The sequence below is a fragment of the Salvelinus namaycush genome, chromosome 35 (genome assembly GCF_016432855.1).
Source record: "Salvelinus namaycush isolate Seneca chromosome 35, SaNama_1.0, whole genome shotgun sequence".
Classification (NCBI taxonomy): domain Eukaryota; kingdom Metazoa; phylum Chordata; class Actinopteri; order Salmoniformes; family Salmonidae; genus Salvelinus; species Salvelinus namaycush.
The window spans coordinates 18998911-19019620 of NC_052341.1; the positions used below are offsets into that span (position 1 = coordinate 18998911).

General features: G+C 46.4%; 2 protein-coding genes across 3 annotated transcripts; one reads left to right on the forward strand and one right to left on the reverse strand.

Annotated features, from left to right (window-relative positions):
• The first annotated feature begins 3424 nt into the window (after positions 1–3424).
• fscn2b (fascin actin-bundling protein 2b, retinal) lies at positions 3425–11605 on the forward strand. The gene is made up of 6 exons (XM_038975431.1): positions 3425–3520; positions 3767–4493; positions 8702–8858; positions 10779–10900; positions 11049–11216; positions 11403–11605. The coding sequence occupies exons 1-6, from the start codon at positions 3425–3427 to the stop codon at positions 11603–11605; spliced, it is 1473 nt and encodes a 490-aa protein (XP_038831359.1).
• Positions 11606–13236: 1631 nt separating this feature from the next.
• Positions 13237–19263, reverse strand: faap100 (FA core complex associated protein 100). 2 transcript variants are annotated; one of them, XM_038975418.1, is made up of 9 exons: positions 19175–19263; positions 18400–18566; positions 17933–18054; positions 16888–17840; positions 16640–16796; positions 15558–16527; positions 15105–15221; positions 14929–15015; positions 13237–14748 (listed from the first exon to the last, which is right to left on the reverse strand). In XM_038975418.1, exons 2-9 carry the CDS (start codon positions 18553–18555, stop codon positions 14617–14619), a joined length of 2694 nt encoding a protein of 897 aa, XP_038831346.1. In that variant the 5' UTR covers positions 18556–18566; positions 19175–19263; the 3' UTR covers positions 13237–14616. The 2 variants fall into 2 exon arrangements, with proteins under 2 accessions (XP_038831346.1, XP_038831345.1); XM_038975417.1 differs by having other exon boundaries at positions 18709–19220.
• Between the last annotated feature and the right edge of the window lie 1447 nt (positions 19264–20710).

The window sequence follows — 20710 nt, forward strand, 5'->3', positions numbered from 1 at the left end:
GGCCTGTGGCAGCTCCCCGCACTTGCCGTGCTACAGGGGGGATTCAGCCAGGACGCGTTGTGCCAGCTCTACGCTCCAGACCTCCAGTGCGCCTCCACGGCCCAGCATATCCTGCGCCGGCTCTACGCACTATGCCCCCAGTGCGCCTTCATAGCCCAGTGCGTCCCGTGCCAGCTCTCCACACTCACCGAGCTAAAGTGGGTATCCAGCCAGGACGCGTTGTGGCAGGTCCCCGCACCAGGCTTCCAGTACGTCTCCTCAGTCTGGTGAGACCTGTTCCGGCTCCACGTACGAAGCCTCCAGTGATGATCCATGGATCGAAGCCTCCAGTGATGATCCATGGCACAAAGCCTCCAGTGATGATCCATGGCCCGGAGACTGTAGTGATGATCCATGGCACGACGCCTCCAGTGATAATCCATGGCCCGGAGCCTCTAGTGATAATCCATGGCACGAAGCCTCCAGTGATGATCCATAGCCCGGAGCCTCCAGTGATGATCCATGGTCCGGAGCCTGTATTGACGATCCATGGCAAGGAGCCTGCAGCGACGGTCCCCAGTCCGGAGTCTCCAGCGACGGTTCGCAGTCCAGAGTCTCCAGCGACGGTCCGCAGTTCAGAGTCTCCAGAGACGGTCCGCAGTCCAGAGCCTCCAGCGACGAGCTGCAGTCCGGAGCCTCCAGCGGTGGTTTCCAGTTCAGAGCCTCCGGCGATGATCCACGGTCCGGTTCCTCTGGCAACGATTCACGGTCCGGAGTCTCCGGCAACGATTCACGGTCCGGAGTCTCCGGCGACGATCCACGGTCCGGTTCCACAGAAGCGGAGGGATCAGCGTAGGGAGCGGGGGCTACGTCCTGAACCGGAGCCGCCACCGAGGGTAGATGCCCACCCAGACCCTCCCCTATAGGTTCAGGTTTGCGGCCGGGAGTCCGCACATTTGGGGGGGTGGGGGGTACTATCACTCCCTGACCTTTAAATTCTCTTTGGTAGGTCAGGGTGTGACTAGAGTGGGAAATCTATGTTTATATTTCTTTGTTGGCCGAGTATGGTTCCCAATCAGAGGCAGCTGTCTATCGTTGTCTCTGATTGGGGATCATACTTGAGCAGCCCTTTTTCCCACCTTCTGTTGTGGGATCTTGTCTTTGTTTGTTGCATGGGTTGCACTCCTAAGCTTTTTGTTCGTTGAGTTGTTTATTGTTTTTTTGGTGGAACATTTTAATAAAGCAAATGTACGCCTACCACGCTGCACCTTGGTCTTCATTTAACGACGGACGTAACAGTTATTGGTCTATTAACCAGTTTACCCCATGGTGATGTCACCATAGAAAGACGAAACTCCTGGCAAATTATAAGTATTTTCAACCAGCAACTATCAAGAAATAACACACAAAAAAATGTGGACACTTTACAGTGTTAGTTACATCAGCTGTCGTACATATGATATAAAACACAGAAAAAAAAATATTTTGACAGCACTGGACCTTAAAACAATGTAAACTATGCTTTGGTCCTTTTATTGCTCACACAATTACTATTTGTCTCAAAATTGAAAGTCAATGTAACTGGGAATTAAAATGGTATGCCCATACTCCAATAATTCACAATAATGCCTAGAAATCTGGAGGCCGTCCTTTTGCACCCCCCCCCCCCCCCCCCCCCCCCCAATGGTCCAAATGTGGAATTCGTACCCTTGTCGATATCATGGACAGTAATGGTTTGAGAATACTCCAGGATTTGAAAGACACACATGTTTTCTATATTTCTAACTTAGGTCAGGTATGCTGGGGAAACCCAACTACCAAACCATCCAATGATGGGATTTATAAATAAATGACCTGGGCTCCCCTGAAAGGACTGTTCTCTATAATATATAAACATTTGGAAAGCTCATACTCTAAGCTGGCCATTAAAAAAGTATGGTCCATAGATATAACTGGAAAAATATGGCCTTTGCTTCCTGTAATCCAAACCATCAATTTACACATTTTAAGTTTGTTCACAGACTGTATTTAACACCAAGGAAACATTTTTGTATTTTTTATTCTATGCTTTCAGGCCCACGGGGAAGAAGTGGTATGGGGAGGGTTTTCTCTGGTCGCCGGGGTATAATAATTTGGGGGGTGCTTATATTTGTCCTGTTACACCCAAGTGTGGAATGTAAATGCGTTTCTTGCATATCCCAACTCCCCCTGAGACACAAGTGCCTTGCTCAAGGGCACAGCGACAGATTTGTTCACCTTTTCGGCTCTGGGATTCAACCCAGCGACCTTGCAGTTATTGGCCCAACGCTCTAACCTCGAGGCTACCTGTCACCCCATCATTATTACAAAATCCTGTGTGATCAATATGATAATTTCTCTGTATGTATTTCTTAGTTTTTCTTTTGAGTGTCAGCCTACGGGTACATGTGGTATAAACTGAGTGTGTGAATTGATATGAATATTGTACCTGTAACCCCCCCAACAATAAAAATGACAAAGCAAATAAAAACTTGGTAACTGACTGACTGACTGGGTGACTGGCTGACTGACTGATTGACTGACTGACTGGCTAACTGGTTGGGTGACTGGGTGACTGACTGACTGACTGACTGGCTGACTGGTTGGGTGACTGGGTTACTGACTGGTCACTAAGGCCAAGGTTGGAGACTGGTCAGGAGATCAGTGGCTCAGTAATCTCAGATAAATGAACTGGGAGAGAAAGAACAGGGAATTGGAAAAAGAGAGAGACTGGCTGAGGGAAAGAGAGAGAAAGAAACAGAGGGGGGGAAGCATAGAGGAAGAGCGTTAGAGTGAGACAGAGTCAAAGGTAACGATTGAGTGAGAGGAAGACTTTAAGAGAGGGAGATAGAGAAGGGGGAAAATATCAATTGAGGGAGAAGGGGAGAGGTAGTCTGAAAGAAATTGTGAGAGGAGAGGTGGAGAGGGTGACGTCACTTGTTGGATTGCAGTATTGAGCCCTGCTGATTACTATAATCCTGATTAGGAAACCGAAGGAAAAAAAACAGGAGCCCTGAATGACAGAAAGAGAAAAGACGAGAAAGAGTCCTTCACTACCACCAGAGAGAGACGGAGGTGGAGAGGAGACGGAGAAGGGAGGAGAAACAGAATAAGAAGAGGAGTAATTTGAAAGGAAACGTTTTAATCTGGGAATTAGGAGCATAGGAATCACAGAAACTACAGAAAGGAACCACATAACCACAGTAAGTAGATCATAAATCTGTGTAAAAAAAATGTAGAAGACAAAGTCCCTACATTATAGCTACCTTCCTCATTGATTTCTTCTCATATTTTATTGCCTAATTCTGCCCACCCTTTTAACCTCACCTCATACTTGTCATTCATACCCCCATGCCCTCCCCTCCCCACTCTCCCTCTTCGCCACACATTCTTCTTCCTCCCATCCCTCCTCCTCCTCCAGGCCAGGATGCCCACTAACGGTACAAACTGTCCACTGAAGCTGCAGTTTGGTCTGATCAACCACGAGAGTCGCTACCTCACCGCAGAGGCCTTTGGCTTCAAGGTGAGATACCTCATCTGACACAGCTTAGTCTTACTGTGTTCCTGTCTAGACTGGTGCCAGTCTGGTCCTGCTTTAGCCAACTCCTTTGTCGTTTTCATGCCAGAGTAGAGTAGATGCCAAAGAAGTTTATCTAAAGCAGGAAAGAGTTAGAAAGGGTGAAGACAGGGGAAGAGGAAAGGCGTTTTAGGTAGACAAGTGGAAACTGTCTATTCCCAGTGCTCTTGACAGTGATCTCTCCTCCATCAGGTGAATGCTTCGGCCCCCAGTCTGAAGAGGAAGCAGGTGTGGACATTAGAGCAGGACTCCCAGGACCCCCAGGTGGTTTACCTCCGCAGCCATCTGGGCCGCTACCTGGCCTCCGACAAGGATGGCAAAGTCACCTGCGAGGCCGAGGGACGGAACACAGACTGCCGCTTCCTAATCGCTGCCCAGTCAGACGGCCGCTGGGCACTTCAGTCGGAACCCTACCTGAGGTTATTCGGAGGTTCCCGGGACTACCTGTCCTGCTTCGCCCAAGTTATCACAGAGGCAGAGTTATGGGCGGTGCACCTGGCGCTCCACCCGCAGGCCAACCTGCTCAGTGTCGCCCGCAAGCGCTACGCCCACCTGTCACCCGACGACGGCGAGATCGCCGTCGACCGGAACATTCCATGGGGCGTGGCGGCGCTCCTGACGCTCGTCTACTTGGATGGGAAGTACCGGCTCAAGACCTGCGACAGCCGTTACCTTGGCAACGACGGGAAGCTGTCAGCGGAGAGCGGGCGGGGCACGGGGTACACGCTGGAGCTGAAGTGTGGGAAGCTGGCGTTTAAGGACTGTGAGGGGAAGTACCTGAGTCCAATGGGGCCCACGGGGACACTGAGGTCTGGCAGGTGCAGCAAGCCGGGGAAGGACGAGCTGTTTGACCTGGAGGAGAGCCACCCACAGGTGGTGCTGATGGCAGCCAATGGGAAATACGTGTCTATACGGCAACGTAAGACACACACAGTATACACAGTAGACAAAACACAGTATGAACATAGATGTCACACATGCATAAATATACAGTATACACCTCTTTCGTTCTCTTTTTTGTTTTATCTCCCTCTCCTCATGTGTCACTTCTAAAACTACTCAACTACTACTACTACTATTACTACTATTACTACCTCATATTCTCGTACCACTTGATACCTACTGTGGTAACTGAGCTTTCAGATGTACAGAAAATACATTAGCAGCCGTATTGAATATGCATGGAGCTTCACCACTGCCATTCAATATGGATGATTGACAGCCGATAAAGACTGTTCCATAATTATGGGTAATGTAGTCTTCAGATTCCTTATCATATTGTCTGAGGTTGGGTGTTTCCTCGAAGACGAGATGAACGCAGTTGATGTGTTGTCATGTTTGTGCGTGCGTTGATCGATTGTTCTATTTCTAACATATCATTATTGTATTGTTAAAGGGAAGTTCCAGCGTTGTAGTATCATTCCACTGCCTCCTTACAGTAGCTTAAACCCCTCTGCAGCATAGTAGTCTTTTTGTATTTCAGGCTCAGAAAACATGTCACCAGGTCAGTGGGAATGAGATTTGCAAATTATAATGGCTGATTATTCCAGTGCAGCTTATGTACAGTGTAGACTTCATCTCTGGTATACCCTGCATGCATGACCACTGTGAAAAGTGTGTTACTGATTAATAGTGTCAGCATCACTGTATAATATGATAATGTAGTAACTTGTGCCTCTTTCCCTTTGCCCGAGCCACAAACAATTCTGGAATCAGTTACCGGGTCTATGATAATGTCATAGACCCGGTAACTGATTCCAGAATCTACAGTGTTATTAGAATCTCATCTAGACTTGAATCTAGAGGGAATCTTTTCCTAGAATCTCTAGAGTGTTCTGTGTATCGTCCGTGTGTTTGATGCTGTGGTCTTTGGTGAATATTCTTGTCTGAGGAGTAGTGTTACTCTAACCTGAGGGTTGTAACTGTAGCTGTGGCTCATTGTTCCTGGTTAGCACTACGATCTGCAATAACCAAATGACTGAGTGAGACGAGCAGAAAGTGATTACCTCGAGGCCTAAGGGGTATAGGAAACCTCATGAGGGCAGGGAAGAAAGGGCGGTGACGCACCTCTATGCTAGTGCTAAAAGACACTCAAACAGGATACACAAAACATTTCCTTACACTTACTTTTTCCACTCTCATTCTCTCTCACACATACACACACACACACACACACTCAGACGACAAGTGCACAGACACACATGCACTCACACACTTTCTCTTCCTCTCCATCTTGTACCTACAAACATGCATTACACACACTCTCTCTTTCACAAACACAAGCTTTGTCTCTCTCTTTCTCTCTCTCTTTTACAAACACTCCTGTATTGGTGAGTGATGAGGTGCAGAGTGTGTTAAATAATTGATAGTGCCATGGCGGTTGTTCATTGAAGGCGGGGAGTCTGTTTTCAGAAACCCAAGCCCTACTCTAACTCTATGGGTCTCTGGCCAACAGCACACCAGGGGCATAGCCCATAGCAACTCAGCCCACAAATCAGAAAGACAACTGGGTCAGTCAGTCAGCCACAGACCCCAGCCCAGGGATGGAGATAAAAAAGGTTGAGAGGGCGACCCAGGGAGAGAGCTGCGAAGAGAATAAAGGAGGAAAGGGAAGGGCAAGTGAGGAAAAAAAGAGTTAATGGAGGAGAGGAAAGGGAAAGGGTGAGGGTTAGAAAGGGAAAGACTGTAGGGAACAGCCAGGGGAGAGGGTGGGGAGAGAGGGTTAGTGAGGTAGACAGGAGGAGAAGGGTGGAAGGGGAAAGCATATATAGGGAGAGTGATGGGAAAGGGGGAAATAGAGAAAAGAGAGGAAAGTGAGTAGAGAGTGGTTGTGAAAGTACATGAGGAGAAGGAGGAGGAGTAGGAGAGAGGAGAGCATAGTCAGATATATAGGAAGTCACCTTCTCTATGTGTTCGCACATAAATCAACAGGACTAACAGTTCTCCCTGAAGAGCAGACGTGTCACCGTCAGATAGTTTACAAACACAACTAGGCTCAGAAACTGACTTGATACTTCTCTCTCTTTCTCTTCTCTCGCCTTCCCACTCTCTTTCTATTAAAGCGCCCATGTGGTGTGTTAGTGTCCATGCGCGTGTGTGTGTGTGTGTGTGTGTGTTTGTGTGTGTGTGTGTGTGTGTGTGTGTGTGTGTGTGTGTGTGTGTGTGTGTGTGTGTGTGTCGGTCAGATCTGTTATCATGTCTGTCGTCACCTCTCTCTACTCCCTCGGGTACATCGATCTGGTCTGGGAAGAAATTGAAAGAGAGACGAACACTCAAATACACACACACACACACACACACACACACACACACACACACACACACACACACACACACACACACACACACACACACACACACACACACACACACACACACACACACACACACACACACACGCTACGGTCTGATAGACAGATAAAGGATGCAGTGAAATAAACAAAGAGAAAGAGAAAAAAATGAGAATAGCAATGGAGGAGAGCAAGTGAGAAAGATACAAAGGGGAGAGAGAGCGGGATAGAGAGAGGAAGAGAGGGACAGTGGGCTGTGGCATCATTAATAATGGATGGCAGAGCGACTCTCTGATGTATTAGTCGTGCCTGATCCAGTTTTGGGTGGGCAGGCGGGTGGGCAGGCTTCCAGGTAGGCCAACACCAGGAATTGGAGATGGGCCTGCGGTCTGTTTTAAACCTTGCACTACACTCTTAGAAGAAAGGGTTCCAAAAGGGTTCTTTGGCTGTTCCCATAGGAGAACTCTTTTCGGTTCCAGGTAGAACCCTTTTTGGTTCTACCTGGAACAAAAAGGTTCTACCTGGAACCAAACATAGTTATTCAAAGGGTTCTCCTATGGGTACAGCCGAAGAACCCTTTTAGGTTCTAGATATAACCTTTTTTTCTAAGAGTGTAGACTAGCACACTCTACCCTAGGCAAGTGATTTTTGAACCTCTCCTTGGGGACCCCCAAACATTTAATGTAACTAACTATCCACAGCTAGCCCTTAAGTGAATCAGCTCAGCTAGTTCAGGGTTACAACAAAATTGCTAAACGTCTGGGGATCCCCGAGGAGAGGTTTGAAAACCATTGCCCTAGGCTATGTAGCAGTCAGCGTGCACCATTTGGTATGATTGACCAACTGTAGTGTCAGCAATGCCTTTCAAGATATCAGATAGATGCAGTATCAGATAGTTATAAAACCTTCCATTGATACCCCCTGAGGTATAAAACCTTCTATTGATACCCCCTGAGTTATAAAACCTTCTATTGATACCCCCTGAGGTATTAAACCTTCTATTGATACCCCCTGAGGTATAAAACCTTCTATTGATACCACCTGAGGTATAACATCTTCTATTGATACCCCCTGATGTATAAAACCTTCTATTGATACCACCTGAGGTATAAAATCTTCTATTGATACCCCCTGAGGTATAAAACCTTCTATTGATACCCCCTGAGGTATTAAACCTTCTATTGATACCCCCTGAGGTATAAAACCTTCTATTGATACCACCTGAGGTATAACATCTTCTATTGATACCCCCTGATGTATAACACCTTCTATTGATACCACCTGAGGTATAACATCTTCTATTGATACCCCCTGATGTATAAAACCTTCTATTGATACCACCTGAGGTATAAAATCTTCTATTGATACCCCCTGAGGTATAAAATCTTGAAGCAGTGCTGAGATGAGAGGGGAATCTGATCAAACAGAAACACAAGCCCTGGTGATAAGACAGAGAATAGTTTTTTTTAGACTAAGCCAATAGTTTCTTTAGAAAGCTGGGTTGAATGTAACTAAGGAGGACCCTAGTGCAGAAGACTGTTAGTAAAGGGGTTGGTAGAATCTGTCTGCCTGTCTGCATGCATGCCTGTCTTTAATTAATGTTAATGCTATTAGTATTCTGCATAATGGACAGAGGTCTTTGACAGTATGGTGGGTTATGGGCCATCCACATGTGAGTGTATAAGGGCATGCATGTGTGAGTGTGTAAACGTGTGTTCCCATGGATTTCAGACAGCCTGTATTGACAGTTATGAGTATCAATAAAACTTGGATTGATTTCGAACTGAACACACCATGAACTGAATTTGACTGACCTCACACCTCTGGCCCCTCCCAGGTGTGAGTATCTCGGCCAACCAGGAGGACGAGACGGACCTGGAGACGTTCCAGATGGAGATTGACAAGGAGAGCAGGAAGTGTCTGTTCCGGACCAACGAGGGGAAATACTGGGCCCTGGTGGCCCACGGAGGCATCCAGACTACGGCCACAGAGAGGTAACCCTAACTCTAAACCAGGGGTGTCAAACTCTAGTGTCTGCAGGTTTTTGTTTTTTTCTTTCAATTACGACCTAGACAACCAGGTGTGGAGAGTTCCTTACTAATCAGTGACGTTAATTCATTAACCAACTACAAGGGAGGAGTGAAAACCCGCAGACACTCGTTCCTCTGTGGAATGAGTTTGACACGTGCTCTAAACCTAAGACTAACCCCTACCACTAACCCTAGCTCCAGTCACAACCCTAAACCTAGCTCCAGTCACAACCCTAACCCTAGCTCCAGTCACAACCCTAACCCTAGCTCCAGTCACAACCCTAACCCTAGCTCCAGTCACAACCCTAACCCTAGCTCCAGTCACAACCCTAACCATAGCTCCAGTCACAACCCTAACCCTAGCTCCAGTCACAACCCTAACCCTAGCTCCAGTCACAACCCTAACCCTAGCTCCAGTCACAGCCCTAACCCTAGCTCCAGTCACAACCCTAACCCTAGCTCCAGTCACAACCCTAACCCTAGCTCCAGTCACAACCCTAACCCTAGCTCCAGTCACAACCCTAACCCTAGCTCCAGTCACAACCCTAACCCTAGCTCCAGTCACAGCCCTAACCCTAGCTCCAGTCACAGCCCTAACCATAGCTCCAGTCACAACCATAACCCTAGCTCCAGTCACAGCCCTAACCATAGCTCCAGTCACAGCCCTAGCCCTAGCTCCAGTCACAACCCTAACCATAGCTCCAGTCACAACCCTAACCCTAGCTCCAGTCACAACCCTAACCATAGCTCCAGTCACAGCCCTAACCCTAGCTCCAGTCACAGCCCTAACCATAGCTCCAGTCACAACCCTAACCCTAGCTCCAGTCACAACCCTAACCCTAGCTCCAGTCACAACCCTAACCCTAGCTCCAGTCACAACCCTAACCCTAGCTCCAGTCACAGACCTAACCCTAGCTCCAGTCACAACCCTAACCCTAGCTCCAGTCACAGCCCTAACCATAGCTCCAGTCACAACCCTAACCCTAGCTCCAATCACAACTCTAACCATAGCTCCAGTCACAACCCTAACCCTAGCTCCAGTCACAACCCTAACCCTAGCTCCAGTCACAACCCTAACCATAGCTCCAGTCACAACCCTAGCCCTAGCTCCAGTCACAACCCTAACCATAGCTCCAGTCACAATCCTAACCCTAGCTCCAGTCACAACCCTAACCATAGCCCCAGTCACAGCCCTAATCCTAGCTCCAGTCACAACCCTAACCATAGCTCCAGTCACAACCCTAACCCTAGCTCCAGTCACAACCCTAACCATAGCTCCAGTCACAACCCTAACCCTAGCTCCAGTCACAACCCTAACCCTAGCTCCAGTCACAGCCCTAACCATAGCTCCAGTCACAGCCCTAACCATAGCTCCAGTCACAACCCTAACCCTAGCTCCAGTCACAACCCTAACCATAGCTCCAGTCACAACCCTAACCCTAGCTCCAGTCACAGCCCTAACCATAGCTCCAGTCACAACCCTAACCCTAGCTCCAGTCACAACCCTAACCCTAGCTCCAGTCACAACCCTAACCATAGCTCCAGTCACAACCCTAACCCTAGCTCCAGTCACAACCCTAACCCTAGCTCCAGTCACAACCATAACCCTAGCTCCAGTCACAGCCCTAACCATAGCTCCAGTCACAACCCTAACCCTAGCTCCAGTCACAACCCTAACCCTAGCTCCAGTCACAGCCCTAACCATAGCTCCAGTCACAACCCTAACCCTAGCTCCAGTCACAACCCTAACCCTAGCTCCAGTCACAACCCTAACCCTAGCTCCAGTCACAGCCCTAACCATAGCTCCAGTCACAACCCTAACCCTAGCTCCAGTCACAACCCTAACCCTAGCTCCAGTCACAGCCCTAACAATTTATTATCCAGGTCTGCCAACACCATGTTTGCAGTGGAGTGGATGGGCCGCAGGGTGGCACTAAGAGCCAGTAACGGGAAATACATCTGCACCAAGAAGAACGGCCAGCTAGCAGCCGTCAGCGACTCCGTAGGTAAGTGTTTGTGTCTTTAAGAGGGTGAGTGGGTTCCATGGTTCTTATGCTTTTTAAACCTAATATCCCTTCCCCTCTCCTTAATTTCTACCTCTACCTCTCTTCCTCCTCCTTCCCTCTCTTTCCCCTCCCTCTCTTCCCTGATCAGGTGAGGATGAGAAGTTGATTCTGAAGCTGATAAACCGTCCCATGCTGATCCTGCGAGGGTTGAACGGCTTCATCTGCCACCATAAGAACTCCAACACGCTGGATGCCAACAGATCAGTCTATGACATCTTCACACTGCATTTCAGTGATGGGGCGTACCACATCAAAGGTGAGGATATGATATGCACATTCTAGCTATTGCATAGAATTCAATGCATTTTTCATGAAGAATTTAAGAAGTTTTGTGCAACTGCTTGTTTTAATCTATTGCTTTCTGCTTCAATCTGTCTTGATGTGTAAAGGCCTTTCATATAGTGCTGCCAGTCCATGTCTCTCTCTAACTAACCCCTTGTAGGTGAGGGAGGGAGGTTCTGGTATGTGAACAGCAGTGGTCTGGTATGTTCAGACGGAGAGACACCAGATGACTTCTCCTTTGAGTTCCTGGAGCACGGACGCATCGCCATCCGAGGCAAGAACGGCAGATACCTGCGAGGCCAGGGGGGCATGCTGAAGGGCGACGGGGTTACCCCCGACAGCTCTGCCCTCTGGGAGTACTGACCTATATGGGGGCCACTCTCCTACCCTGCTGGAGGTTACCCCTAACCACAGATCTAGGATCAGATTGGGGCAGATTACCAGATTACCCTAACCCCCATGTCCTAAAAATGAATGAACAGATTGGTAAAGAATATCTGACCCTAGACTAGTAGTTAGTGGCAACTTCTGCCCTCTCCCATAGGTCCCTTTCTGCCCCTGTCACTCCCCTCAACCTACTCCTGGCATGCCAGCCAATGAAGAAGGCACAAAGAGAAAACAGACTCTTTTACAGGGGAGGTCGAGGGAAGACATACGTTTAAATGAATGCACTAATTGTAAGTCGCTCTGGATAAGAGTGTCTGCTTAATGACTAAAAGGTTAATTTAAAATAAGGCAGAGGTCTCATGTTTTCAGCTCAGAAGAACCTGGTCAGAAGGAATGAATCATGTTTGCTGGAGTCAACACTGTTCAGTGAGTCAACGGCAGATTCCAAACAACACTATGCTTTATAGGCTTATGAGATTTTTTAAATGTTTTTTAAAATTAGTATGTTACTAGTAAAAGTCAGGGTTCAGAGTAAGTACCATACTCACACACAGAGGACTAGTCATGGCTTGGGTTTTCATTTTGCAACATTGTTTTAGCTACAACAACACTATTCATGATACAACAGTAATACAACTACTAATATTTCCATTGTCCACACATTGCTTTGTTTATACCTGGCGCTAACATGCGTCCTTTGTCCTGTTGTGGTCCACATTCTCACATTCTGATTGTGCCCACATTTTCAGAAATATGTCTATACATGGTATTAAAATGAGTATTTTAATCGTATAGACTGGATGCATTAAAAGACACATTGTGGGTCTGATATCTTACAAGTGTGCACGGATTTGGGCCTGGTCTCCCAAAAGCATCTTAAGGCTAAGTTCAACTTAGAATCATAGGATCCTATGGTTCTAACAATGAACTTAGGCCTTAAGGTGCATTTGGGAAACCGGGCTCTGGACAGTGAAACCATTTAAATCATCATTATCCCACCGTCTAAAATCACTGACAGATGGCACCATTGACTTATGGCATCAATATGTGTCTTAACAATATCAAAGCACACTAACGGCTGAGGGATGGGGCTGGAGAAATGTAACCACTCTCAAATTCACAAACAGAGCTATAGCTGCAAGGACTGAGCATCCATGATATCAAAACTATAGTTTTAACCATGTTTTCAGGCTATATCGTGTTTGTTTACATTTACTTTGTTTACAAACAATTTACTTTGGAGTAAAATAAGCTTCTATTTTGGGTTCTGGTAGTTAAACTAAGCTCATGAGACATTTATAAGTTAATTATTTTGATTTTACCTTTATTTAATTAGCCAAGTCAGTTAAGAACAAATTCTTATTTACAATGACAGCCTACCCCGGCTAAACCCTAACGACACTGGGCGCCGCCCTATGGGACTCCCAATCACAGCCGGTTATGATACAGCTTGGAATCTAACCAGAGTCTGTAGTGACACCTCTAGCACTGAGATGCAGTGCCTTAGACCATTGCTCCACTCAGTTCTTCAAGAATCAATGAGTACATATCCTTAATTTATAAGTCCAAAAATGGATGTAGCAACTGCTGATTGCCCCTTTAAAATAAAGAAATAAATACTATTTTGAAAGAATAACTGTCAAATTTTTGCATACAGGGAGGGACCAGGAAATGTAGTCAAAGTAGATGGATAAGAGAAACATTTTAATACCACGTGTAGACATATTTCTGAAAATGTGGGCACAATCAGAATGTGGAAAAGACCAGGAAAGAGGACACATGTTCGCGCCAGGTATAAATGAGGCTATAGAGGAGTTAACATGGCTTGGGTTTTCAGTTTTGAAGTGTCTACTGGTCATCTGTAGCTCAGTTGGTAGAGCATGGCACTTTAGTGTTTGCTATGCCAGGATAGTGGGTTTGATTCCTGGTACCACCCATATGTAAAATATATGCATGACTGTAAGTCCCTTTGGATAAATATGTCTGCTAAATGGTATACATTATTACTACAGTAGCTACAAATACTCCAGAACTACTATACACACAATGCTACAAATACCTATAGAGACACTCTGGTGTAAAACCAATGTGCCTTAAACCAATTGTCTATTACACTCTCTTCCACCACAATTGTTCATTTCCACTCTACCATTCCCATTCTTCCCTGTCGTTTTGCCAATTCTGACTTTGTAAGCAAGTGACAGTGTGTAATAATAAACTCAGAAAGTCATCAATTCATCGTAGCTGAGTCATCATTAGCAGACAGCTTCCTTAGCATCGCAGCATCGTAACATTAACAAACATGACAGGCAGCTGCATCTCAAACGTTACCCTCTTCCCCATGTAGGGCAGTAGGCCCACTTCTAAACACAGACACATAGAGTAATGGCTTCAGGTGATAAGTAGGAGCCCTCTATATGGGATACAAGAGTGTAATGGGTGTCATTTGAGATTTTTACAGGCTTTTCCCTACAATCAAAACAGTAACACGTCAGGTGTAACAAAACTACACGATCATCCTAGAAAGAGTATAGTGCTAGTGATTTACAGCCTTTACAGCTTGACAATGATACATACTTCATTTGTCTTTTCTTGCTTTATCCTTTTCTAATATTAATTTTTCTGAAAAGCTTTGAAAAACTATAATAAAAATAATCTCAGATGTGTAGAAGTTATGTTTCGTGTGTGGATAATGTTGTCAGTGAAGTGACTCTTCAAATCCGTTGTTTTAATTTTACAGGTACATTTTAATCCACACACACACACACACAACCTACCTGCTATGTACTACTTTACAAACATTCACAGAAAGAAAGAAATGCTGTTTGTGTACTAAAACAGCAGAGGGAGACAAACAGTCATTAATTTCTCCTTTGCAGGAGAAGTATTGGATAGTGAGTGTGGGGCTGAGAATGAAGATGAGGAGAGGATTGTAAATGTGTGGATGAGGATGTTGTGGATGAGGAGCGTATGTGGGATGGTAAGTGTCAGAGGATGAGGAGAGGGTTCTCTCTGAGTTGCCTATAAATGCTGAACAGTGTCTTGGTGGTCTGTCCAGTGGTCATTCCCAATCCAATGGCTTCTGGGATACGAGCCTCCTGGAGATGCTCAGATAGAACCTGGCAGGGGGGAGGAGGAGGAAGAAGATAAAGAAGAGGAAAAGAGGTAAGGCTATAGACACAGAGAAAAGTTGAGAAAATACTACAGATTGTCTGTTTCTTGTGTGTTTGAGGATTTGTGTGTTTGAGGATTTCTTTCAACCCTTGTTACCAGGTAGTTTGTTGTTAGTCTGGTCTCACCTGTGCCCGCTGTAGGGCCTGTCTCAAGCCCAGTCCCTGGACTCCCATAGAGGACTCCCGTGTGCCAGCAGTACCCTGGAGCAGAGCCTTTCAACACACACACACAGGGTGTTAGGGAGGAGAGGATGATGTAGCAAACAGGCACAAATGTTTATCACACATGTTGGGATTCCTACCTGTACACGGCTTAACACAGCATGGTGTAGTCCACACACTGCTGCCATGGAGGAGCACTGTACCTGCACCTCCACAGCCTCCTTAACCTCCTTCACACTGGTGTCTCCTACAGTTACCTGGCCAACAACATACAGGTACAGTCACTCTCAACACATACCTCATACAATAGTCTCCCAGGAAAGTTAAACATGAACTTCAAGTGAGTCTAAAAGGATACAACTATAATAATACAATAAATGCAGACGCTTTTTTTTATTATCATCCAAAGAGACTTAGTCATGCATGCATACATTTTATGTATGAATGGTCCCGGGAATCGAACCCACTACCCTGGTGTTACAAGCGCCATTCTCTACCAACTGAGCTAAAGGACCACAACTGATACACCCAGTATCAATGCAATCATGTTTTCATGATATGTAAAAATAAGAAATATAAAAAAAAATACACACCTCTTTGGCTGTGAGTTTGACGGTGTGTCGCCCTAGACACCGGGCGTAGACCACAGAGCTTTCCTGTCCTCGCTTGTCCCCTCTGCCACTCCAGTCCTCTCCTCCTGTCCCCTGTGACAGCAGCCAGCCCAGCACAGAGCCACACACACCCTGAGAAGGGCCAGCAGAGCCTGGTGGCTCCAGTCCTAGTGTCCCTCTCAGTAGCTCTGTTGAGACCTTGATGCTTGCTGAAAACAGCCCCCCATCAGACGCCACCATCCTCTCTCCTCCTCCTTCTCCATCCCCCCTCCCAGAACCCCTGATCCTACGGGTGCTCAGGAAGGCCTCAACGATATCCATCGAGACGGTATCCGGGGAAATGGAGGGTCTGTTTGGGTCCCTGTGAGGGGGCGTGGTCCCGGTCACCTGCAGAGCGTCCAGCCAATCCACTGTCAGTGTGTCAAGGGGCAGACTGACCCATCCACCCTCCAATCCCAGACAAGATGCCGGCTCCCCATTGGCCAAGAGGCGGGACAGCTCCTCAGACCCCAGCAAGCTTTGCAGGGAGTAGAAAAGCGAGCAGCTAACCGTCACAGGGAAAGATGTGTCCCCCGCAGCTGTTAGGGGCAACAACACTTCCATTCTCCCACCCGGCTCTAGTTTCTGGAATGGGAATGAGAATGTTTGAGAGGTGTTCTCCCCCCCTGCAGGAAGAGGGTAGGATAATGGTAGAACTCGCACACAGAACGTCCAGTTCCGTTCTAGAACGTAAGGACTAGAATTGTCCAGAACACAGGTCAGATTCAGGGAGTCTCTCTGTAGCAGGCGGCTCCACTTGGCAACAACGTGACACCTGATTGGCTTCTTGCTGACCGGGAGCTGCTCTCCACTGTTCTGATTTGCTAGCAGTAGGCAGCAGACATTGAGCACCTGATTCAGGTGTCTGAGGGAGTGGTTTTTGGACTGGATGGTGCTTTTCAACACAGATGCTCTGTGGGACAAGCAATAGCACATACAAGTAAATTAACATGTTAAATAAGTACTATTCATCTGAATAAAACATATGTTAGATCTACCATTAAATCTACTGCATGCCTCCTCACCTCTCACACACATCTCCGATGGCTGCAAGGAGGTCCCTCACTCTCTGTCCCACCTGTGATAAGGGGAGCCTGGGTATGCCCCCTACCTCTGTCCCCTTAGGCAGGGTTAAACGCTGGAGCCTCCCCCGGAGAGACAAAGCCACCAACTGCACTATGCCTGTAACACACAAACACGATCCGTAAGAAAATAAACTTGATAACAAAGATCGGTTGCAGAAAATATTGGTTGAGCTGAAGACACACTTTACCTGAGGCATTGTGTGAGGGCCCAGCCAGGGCAATGACCCTGCAGACATTAAGGCTGACAGGACTCTGTAGGGTAGCAGACTCCCTCACCATGGCCTGTCCCTGGCCTTGCCTCTCCCCGTGGCCGACCACCAGGCTCTCTTCTGGCTTTGGAGCTGCCTCTCGCACCCCTGGGAGATCCAGGGCTAGAAGATCTGACCCTGTGCTGTAGTACAGGCCCTCCCTGCCTGCACACACACACACCACAGGCCCCGACACACACCCCTCTGTTAATGCTGCTACCTTGCTCCCCTCCTCCGGCCCCCCTTCACAGGTTCTGACCAGCACCACCCTCCCCCATTGGCCTACTGCCACCAAACACTGTGGACCATCATTTGTCCCGGTTGTGGTTCCGATAAACGTGATTGGCTGCTCCATGCTGTGTAGAACTCTAACGCAGGAGCCTGATCGTCCTGGGAGAAGTAAGGGGAGGGAGCAGAGACGCCCATCAGGCAGGCCGCAAAGGATCATGGGGGAGTTGATGAGGGCAGCGTCGACGCCGAAGAGGAGCTTGAAGAGGAGAGGCTCCAGGAAAAAATGTTTGCCGCCTAACGATGATGACAAAGGTGGTAGTTTTGTTGTTGTTGAGGATGATGACAAGGGTGGTGCATCACTGCTGTAAACGCAAGCTAACACAGGTCGCATGACCAGTCCTGCGGCACCATTTTCCTCTGATTCGACATGGTGACCAACTGAAACGACAGGTAGACTAAACTGAGTCAGTTTCTGGTGGTCAGCTGCTTTATACAGAGTAAACCACCAGGCTGCGTCTCTCAGGGAGACGGTCACCAAGGTCCCTCCGGACCCTCCCACCTCAATCAGAGAACACACCCCCTTGTCTCTGGCTGCCAGCGAATTAGACGACACCTTGAACAGAGCAGGGCCAGGGGATTGGTCAGCTGGGGGAGTGGGAGACCTGGTGAGACAGGACAAGGGGGAGAGGGTAATCAAATATACATGTAATTTTTGCATGGTCAGTCTCCGTAGTTCAAATGAAGAGGTTCATACCTAGGGTGCAGAGTTGGTAGACTGACACAGTACACCCCATCACTCTCACAGACAGCATAGACAGACTGCTTGTCCTCACTCAGCACCATGTGACACACTGGACTCAGGAACTGAAGGACAGCCTGGAATAACAGACAAGATGAGTGTTTCTTGTCCATGAAGAATATCACATATAGTTGACAGCCAGGTTCAAATAGACCCCCTGTTACTGCAACTTCAGTGTTAATCAATAATCAGTTCACCTGCTATTTACCTCTGTTCACAAATAATCTGTTTCTTGTAATTGTATCACCTGCTGCTATTCATCTCAGTGTTTATCAACAATCAGTTCCTTGTCATTGTATTACCTGCTACTCACCTGAGTGTTCATCAATAATCAGTTCACCTGTTATTCACCTAAGGGAATGTGTCACCTGTTGTTCTTTAATTGAAGCGGGCGAAGTGTATGGTTTGAGATTCAGCCTTACCGTCAGTTTCAGCTCTTGTGTGTTGAAGACCAACACCTCGTCGCTCCCAGTACAAATCAACACATCTTCCCCAGACCAGATCACGTTAGCAGCTGTACCCGGCGAAGGACATCCGAACTCAGCCCAAGTCTCAACAACAGCACATCTCGCCTCCATAGCCGAGAGAACTGGAAAAATAACAGGTCAGAAAGATTATTCAACCAAGAAAGATTATTAAAGTTATCTTTATTGTCCCATTTGGGAAATGTATTGTGCAGTCAAAGTTCTGATAGCAGCAACTTATTTACTAACTAGTTATGTCCATAATACCTATTTGTAGGTCGTTTCAGTGCTGTAGCTTGATTGAAAATGCATCAACTGGTTGTTGACGGATGCAAAACTCCGTGGGTGTTGTTTCTGACCAATCAGCGTTCCAAACCACTTAATTTTTTTTATCCATTACCTAAACACCAAGACCGACGTATAACGTCATGAGCCTCCCACCAATCACAACATCGCAGGCAAACATCCGCCAAAATTTCTAAAACGTTTCAGTGCGGTGCAATCGTAAGCTTTTAGCTATTGTAAACTCTTGGTTGAAAGCGTTATGTACGGAGCCAGCTAGCTGCCAAAAGGTTGAACGTACGTATCGTTAAGGATCAGTAAGAAAAGTCATGCGTGAAACATGACACGTAAACGTGAAATTTCATCTGTGAACATACAAACACCAGGTTACGATTGCGGACTAACATTTTAGGCTTGAAAAAATCTTGTTGCAATTCTGACACAATAATACCTTTCAGAGTTTTGGCAGTTTCATCTCACCACCAACAAAAAAAGTACACCAGACCACTTGTGAGGAGTGCTACACGAACAAGCCTAACCCAGTATATAAAAAAAAAAACGGAAGTCAGGGAAGCTGGAAAAAAAATAGGTATCCTGCACGTTTTCAAGTTAAAAGTCTCAATTCTCTATTACTCCTCAGTTGAGTTTACTTCACATTTAGGTAGCTAATGGATTTGTTTACCATCGCAAGTCTAGATGGCACTAGCTGTATTATGCCTACAATAGTGAAGTTTCAGTCTGCTAGGTGTATCTCTACAGCATGGGCATATCTCTGGGTGATGTGTACATTCCCATGTATGCACCTTCTCAAAATGTGACTAATTCAATATTGTACCATCCAATTATCTGGGTTCTGTCTGCAATCATAACCAGTAGTGTGTATATATACCAGGAATAATGAAACAGAATATATGTTTGGTGAATCTGTGAATTATATATGACCACTGGAGTCTTTGCCCCTCAATATTTGTTTATAGAATATTTTGATATTTATTTAATCACTCATAATCTTGCCAAAGCATATTCTGTAGGAGGGGTTAATTTACATTTAAAATAATTTGACATTATTTATATGAACCGGGTCATGAACATATGGACTTTGAAATGAACAAGGGAGAGGTTACATTTAGGCTAAATCTGGCATAAGCTTATTCCCACACTTTACAATAACTGTTCAGTGGTCGTAGGTAGTCTCCATATAGTCTATTCTCTCCATCGTGACACTGCTGCCCAGTTGAAGAGCTGGTGATCTCCATGCAGCACCATGAGCCTTCAGAAAAGCACCCCTCAGCCTCAGAAGATGCCCTTCTGGAGGCATGCAGCTATAGTCATTATACTCTAATGTAGGCCCATGTGCCTACTAGCCAAATAAAGTGCAGAGCATGCTTGATGTGGGCAACTCATCATTCTAACATATATTTGAACATTTAATTCATCCTTCATTCAGTTCAGTCAGTCTGACATCCATTCTGTCATTTGTCTGAGTGGCAATAGGAACTAAATCAAAGAGAATGGAACAGTCTTATTCATTTGTTTATTGAAATCCATGTGTGTATTAAAAATGATCATAATTATCCAAAGGTCTTTAGCCTATAACTTTAATAATTCAATGTTTCATTTAGGCCTATCCCCCAAAAAATAGGCCTTCAACTTTCAACAAGGCATTCCAATTTAGGCTATCACACAACGGAAATATTTTAGAACTCTATTTTTGTTTTATAACATTTTTTTATTATAGGCCTCCCCTTAAAGAGATCCTAGCTCACAGGCCTCTAAATATAGCCTCTAAATAAATTTTAAATGCTGCTGTGTGTTATTTAATGGCCATATAGTGATGGCTATTTAAGTCTGATGGCCTTGACATGAAGGGTGAACATGCCGTGGCTCAGGTGGTTGATGTTCTTGATGATCTTTTTGGCCTTCCTGTGACATCGGTTGCTGTAGGTGTGCTGGAGGACAGGCAGTGTGCCACCTGTGATGCGTTGGG

Bases quoted from the DNA above. Each gene is read 5' to 3' on its own strand.
- fscn2b (XM_038975431.1), top strand. From the start codon at position 3,425: ATGCCCACTAACGGTACAAACTGTCCACTGAAGCTGCAGTTTGGTCTG. The intron at 4,494-8,701 runs GTAAGACACACA...GGCCCCTCCCAG, and splicing joins ATACGTGTCTATACGGCAAC to GTGTGAGTATCTCGGCCAAC. The intron at 11,217-11,402 runs GTGAGGATATGA...AACCCCTTGTAG, and splicing joins TGGGGCGTACCACATCAAAG to GTGAGGGAGGGAGGTTCTGG.
- faap100 (XM_038975418.1), bottom strand. From the start codon at position 18,555: ATGGAGGCGAGATGTGCTGTTGTTGAGACTTGGGCTGAGTTCGGATGT. The intron at 18,055-18,399 runs GTAAGGCTGAAT...CTGTTATTCCAG, and splicing joins CACAAGAGCTGAAACTGACG to GCTGTCCTTCAGTTCCTGAG. The intron at 14,749-14,928 runs GTGAGACCAGAC...CCCCCCTGCCAG, and splicing joins AGGCCCTACAGCGGGCACAG to GTTCTATCTGAGCATCTCCA.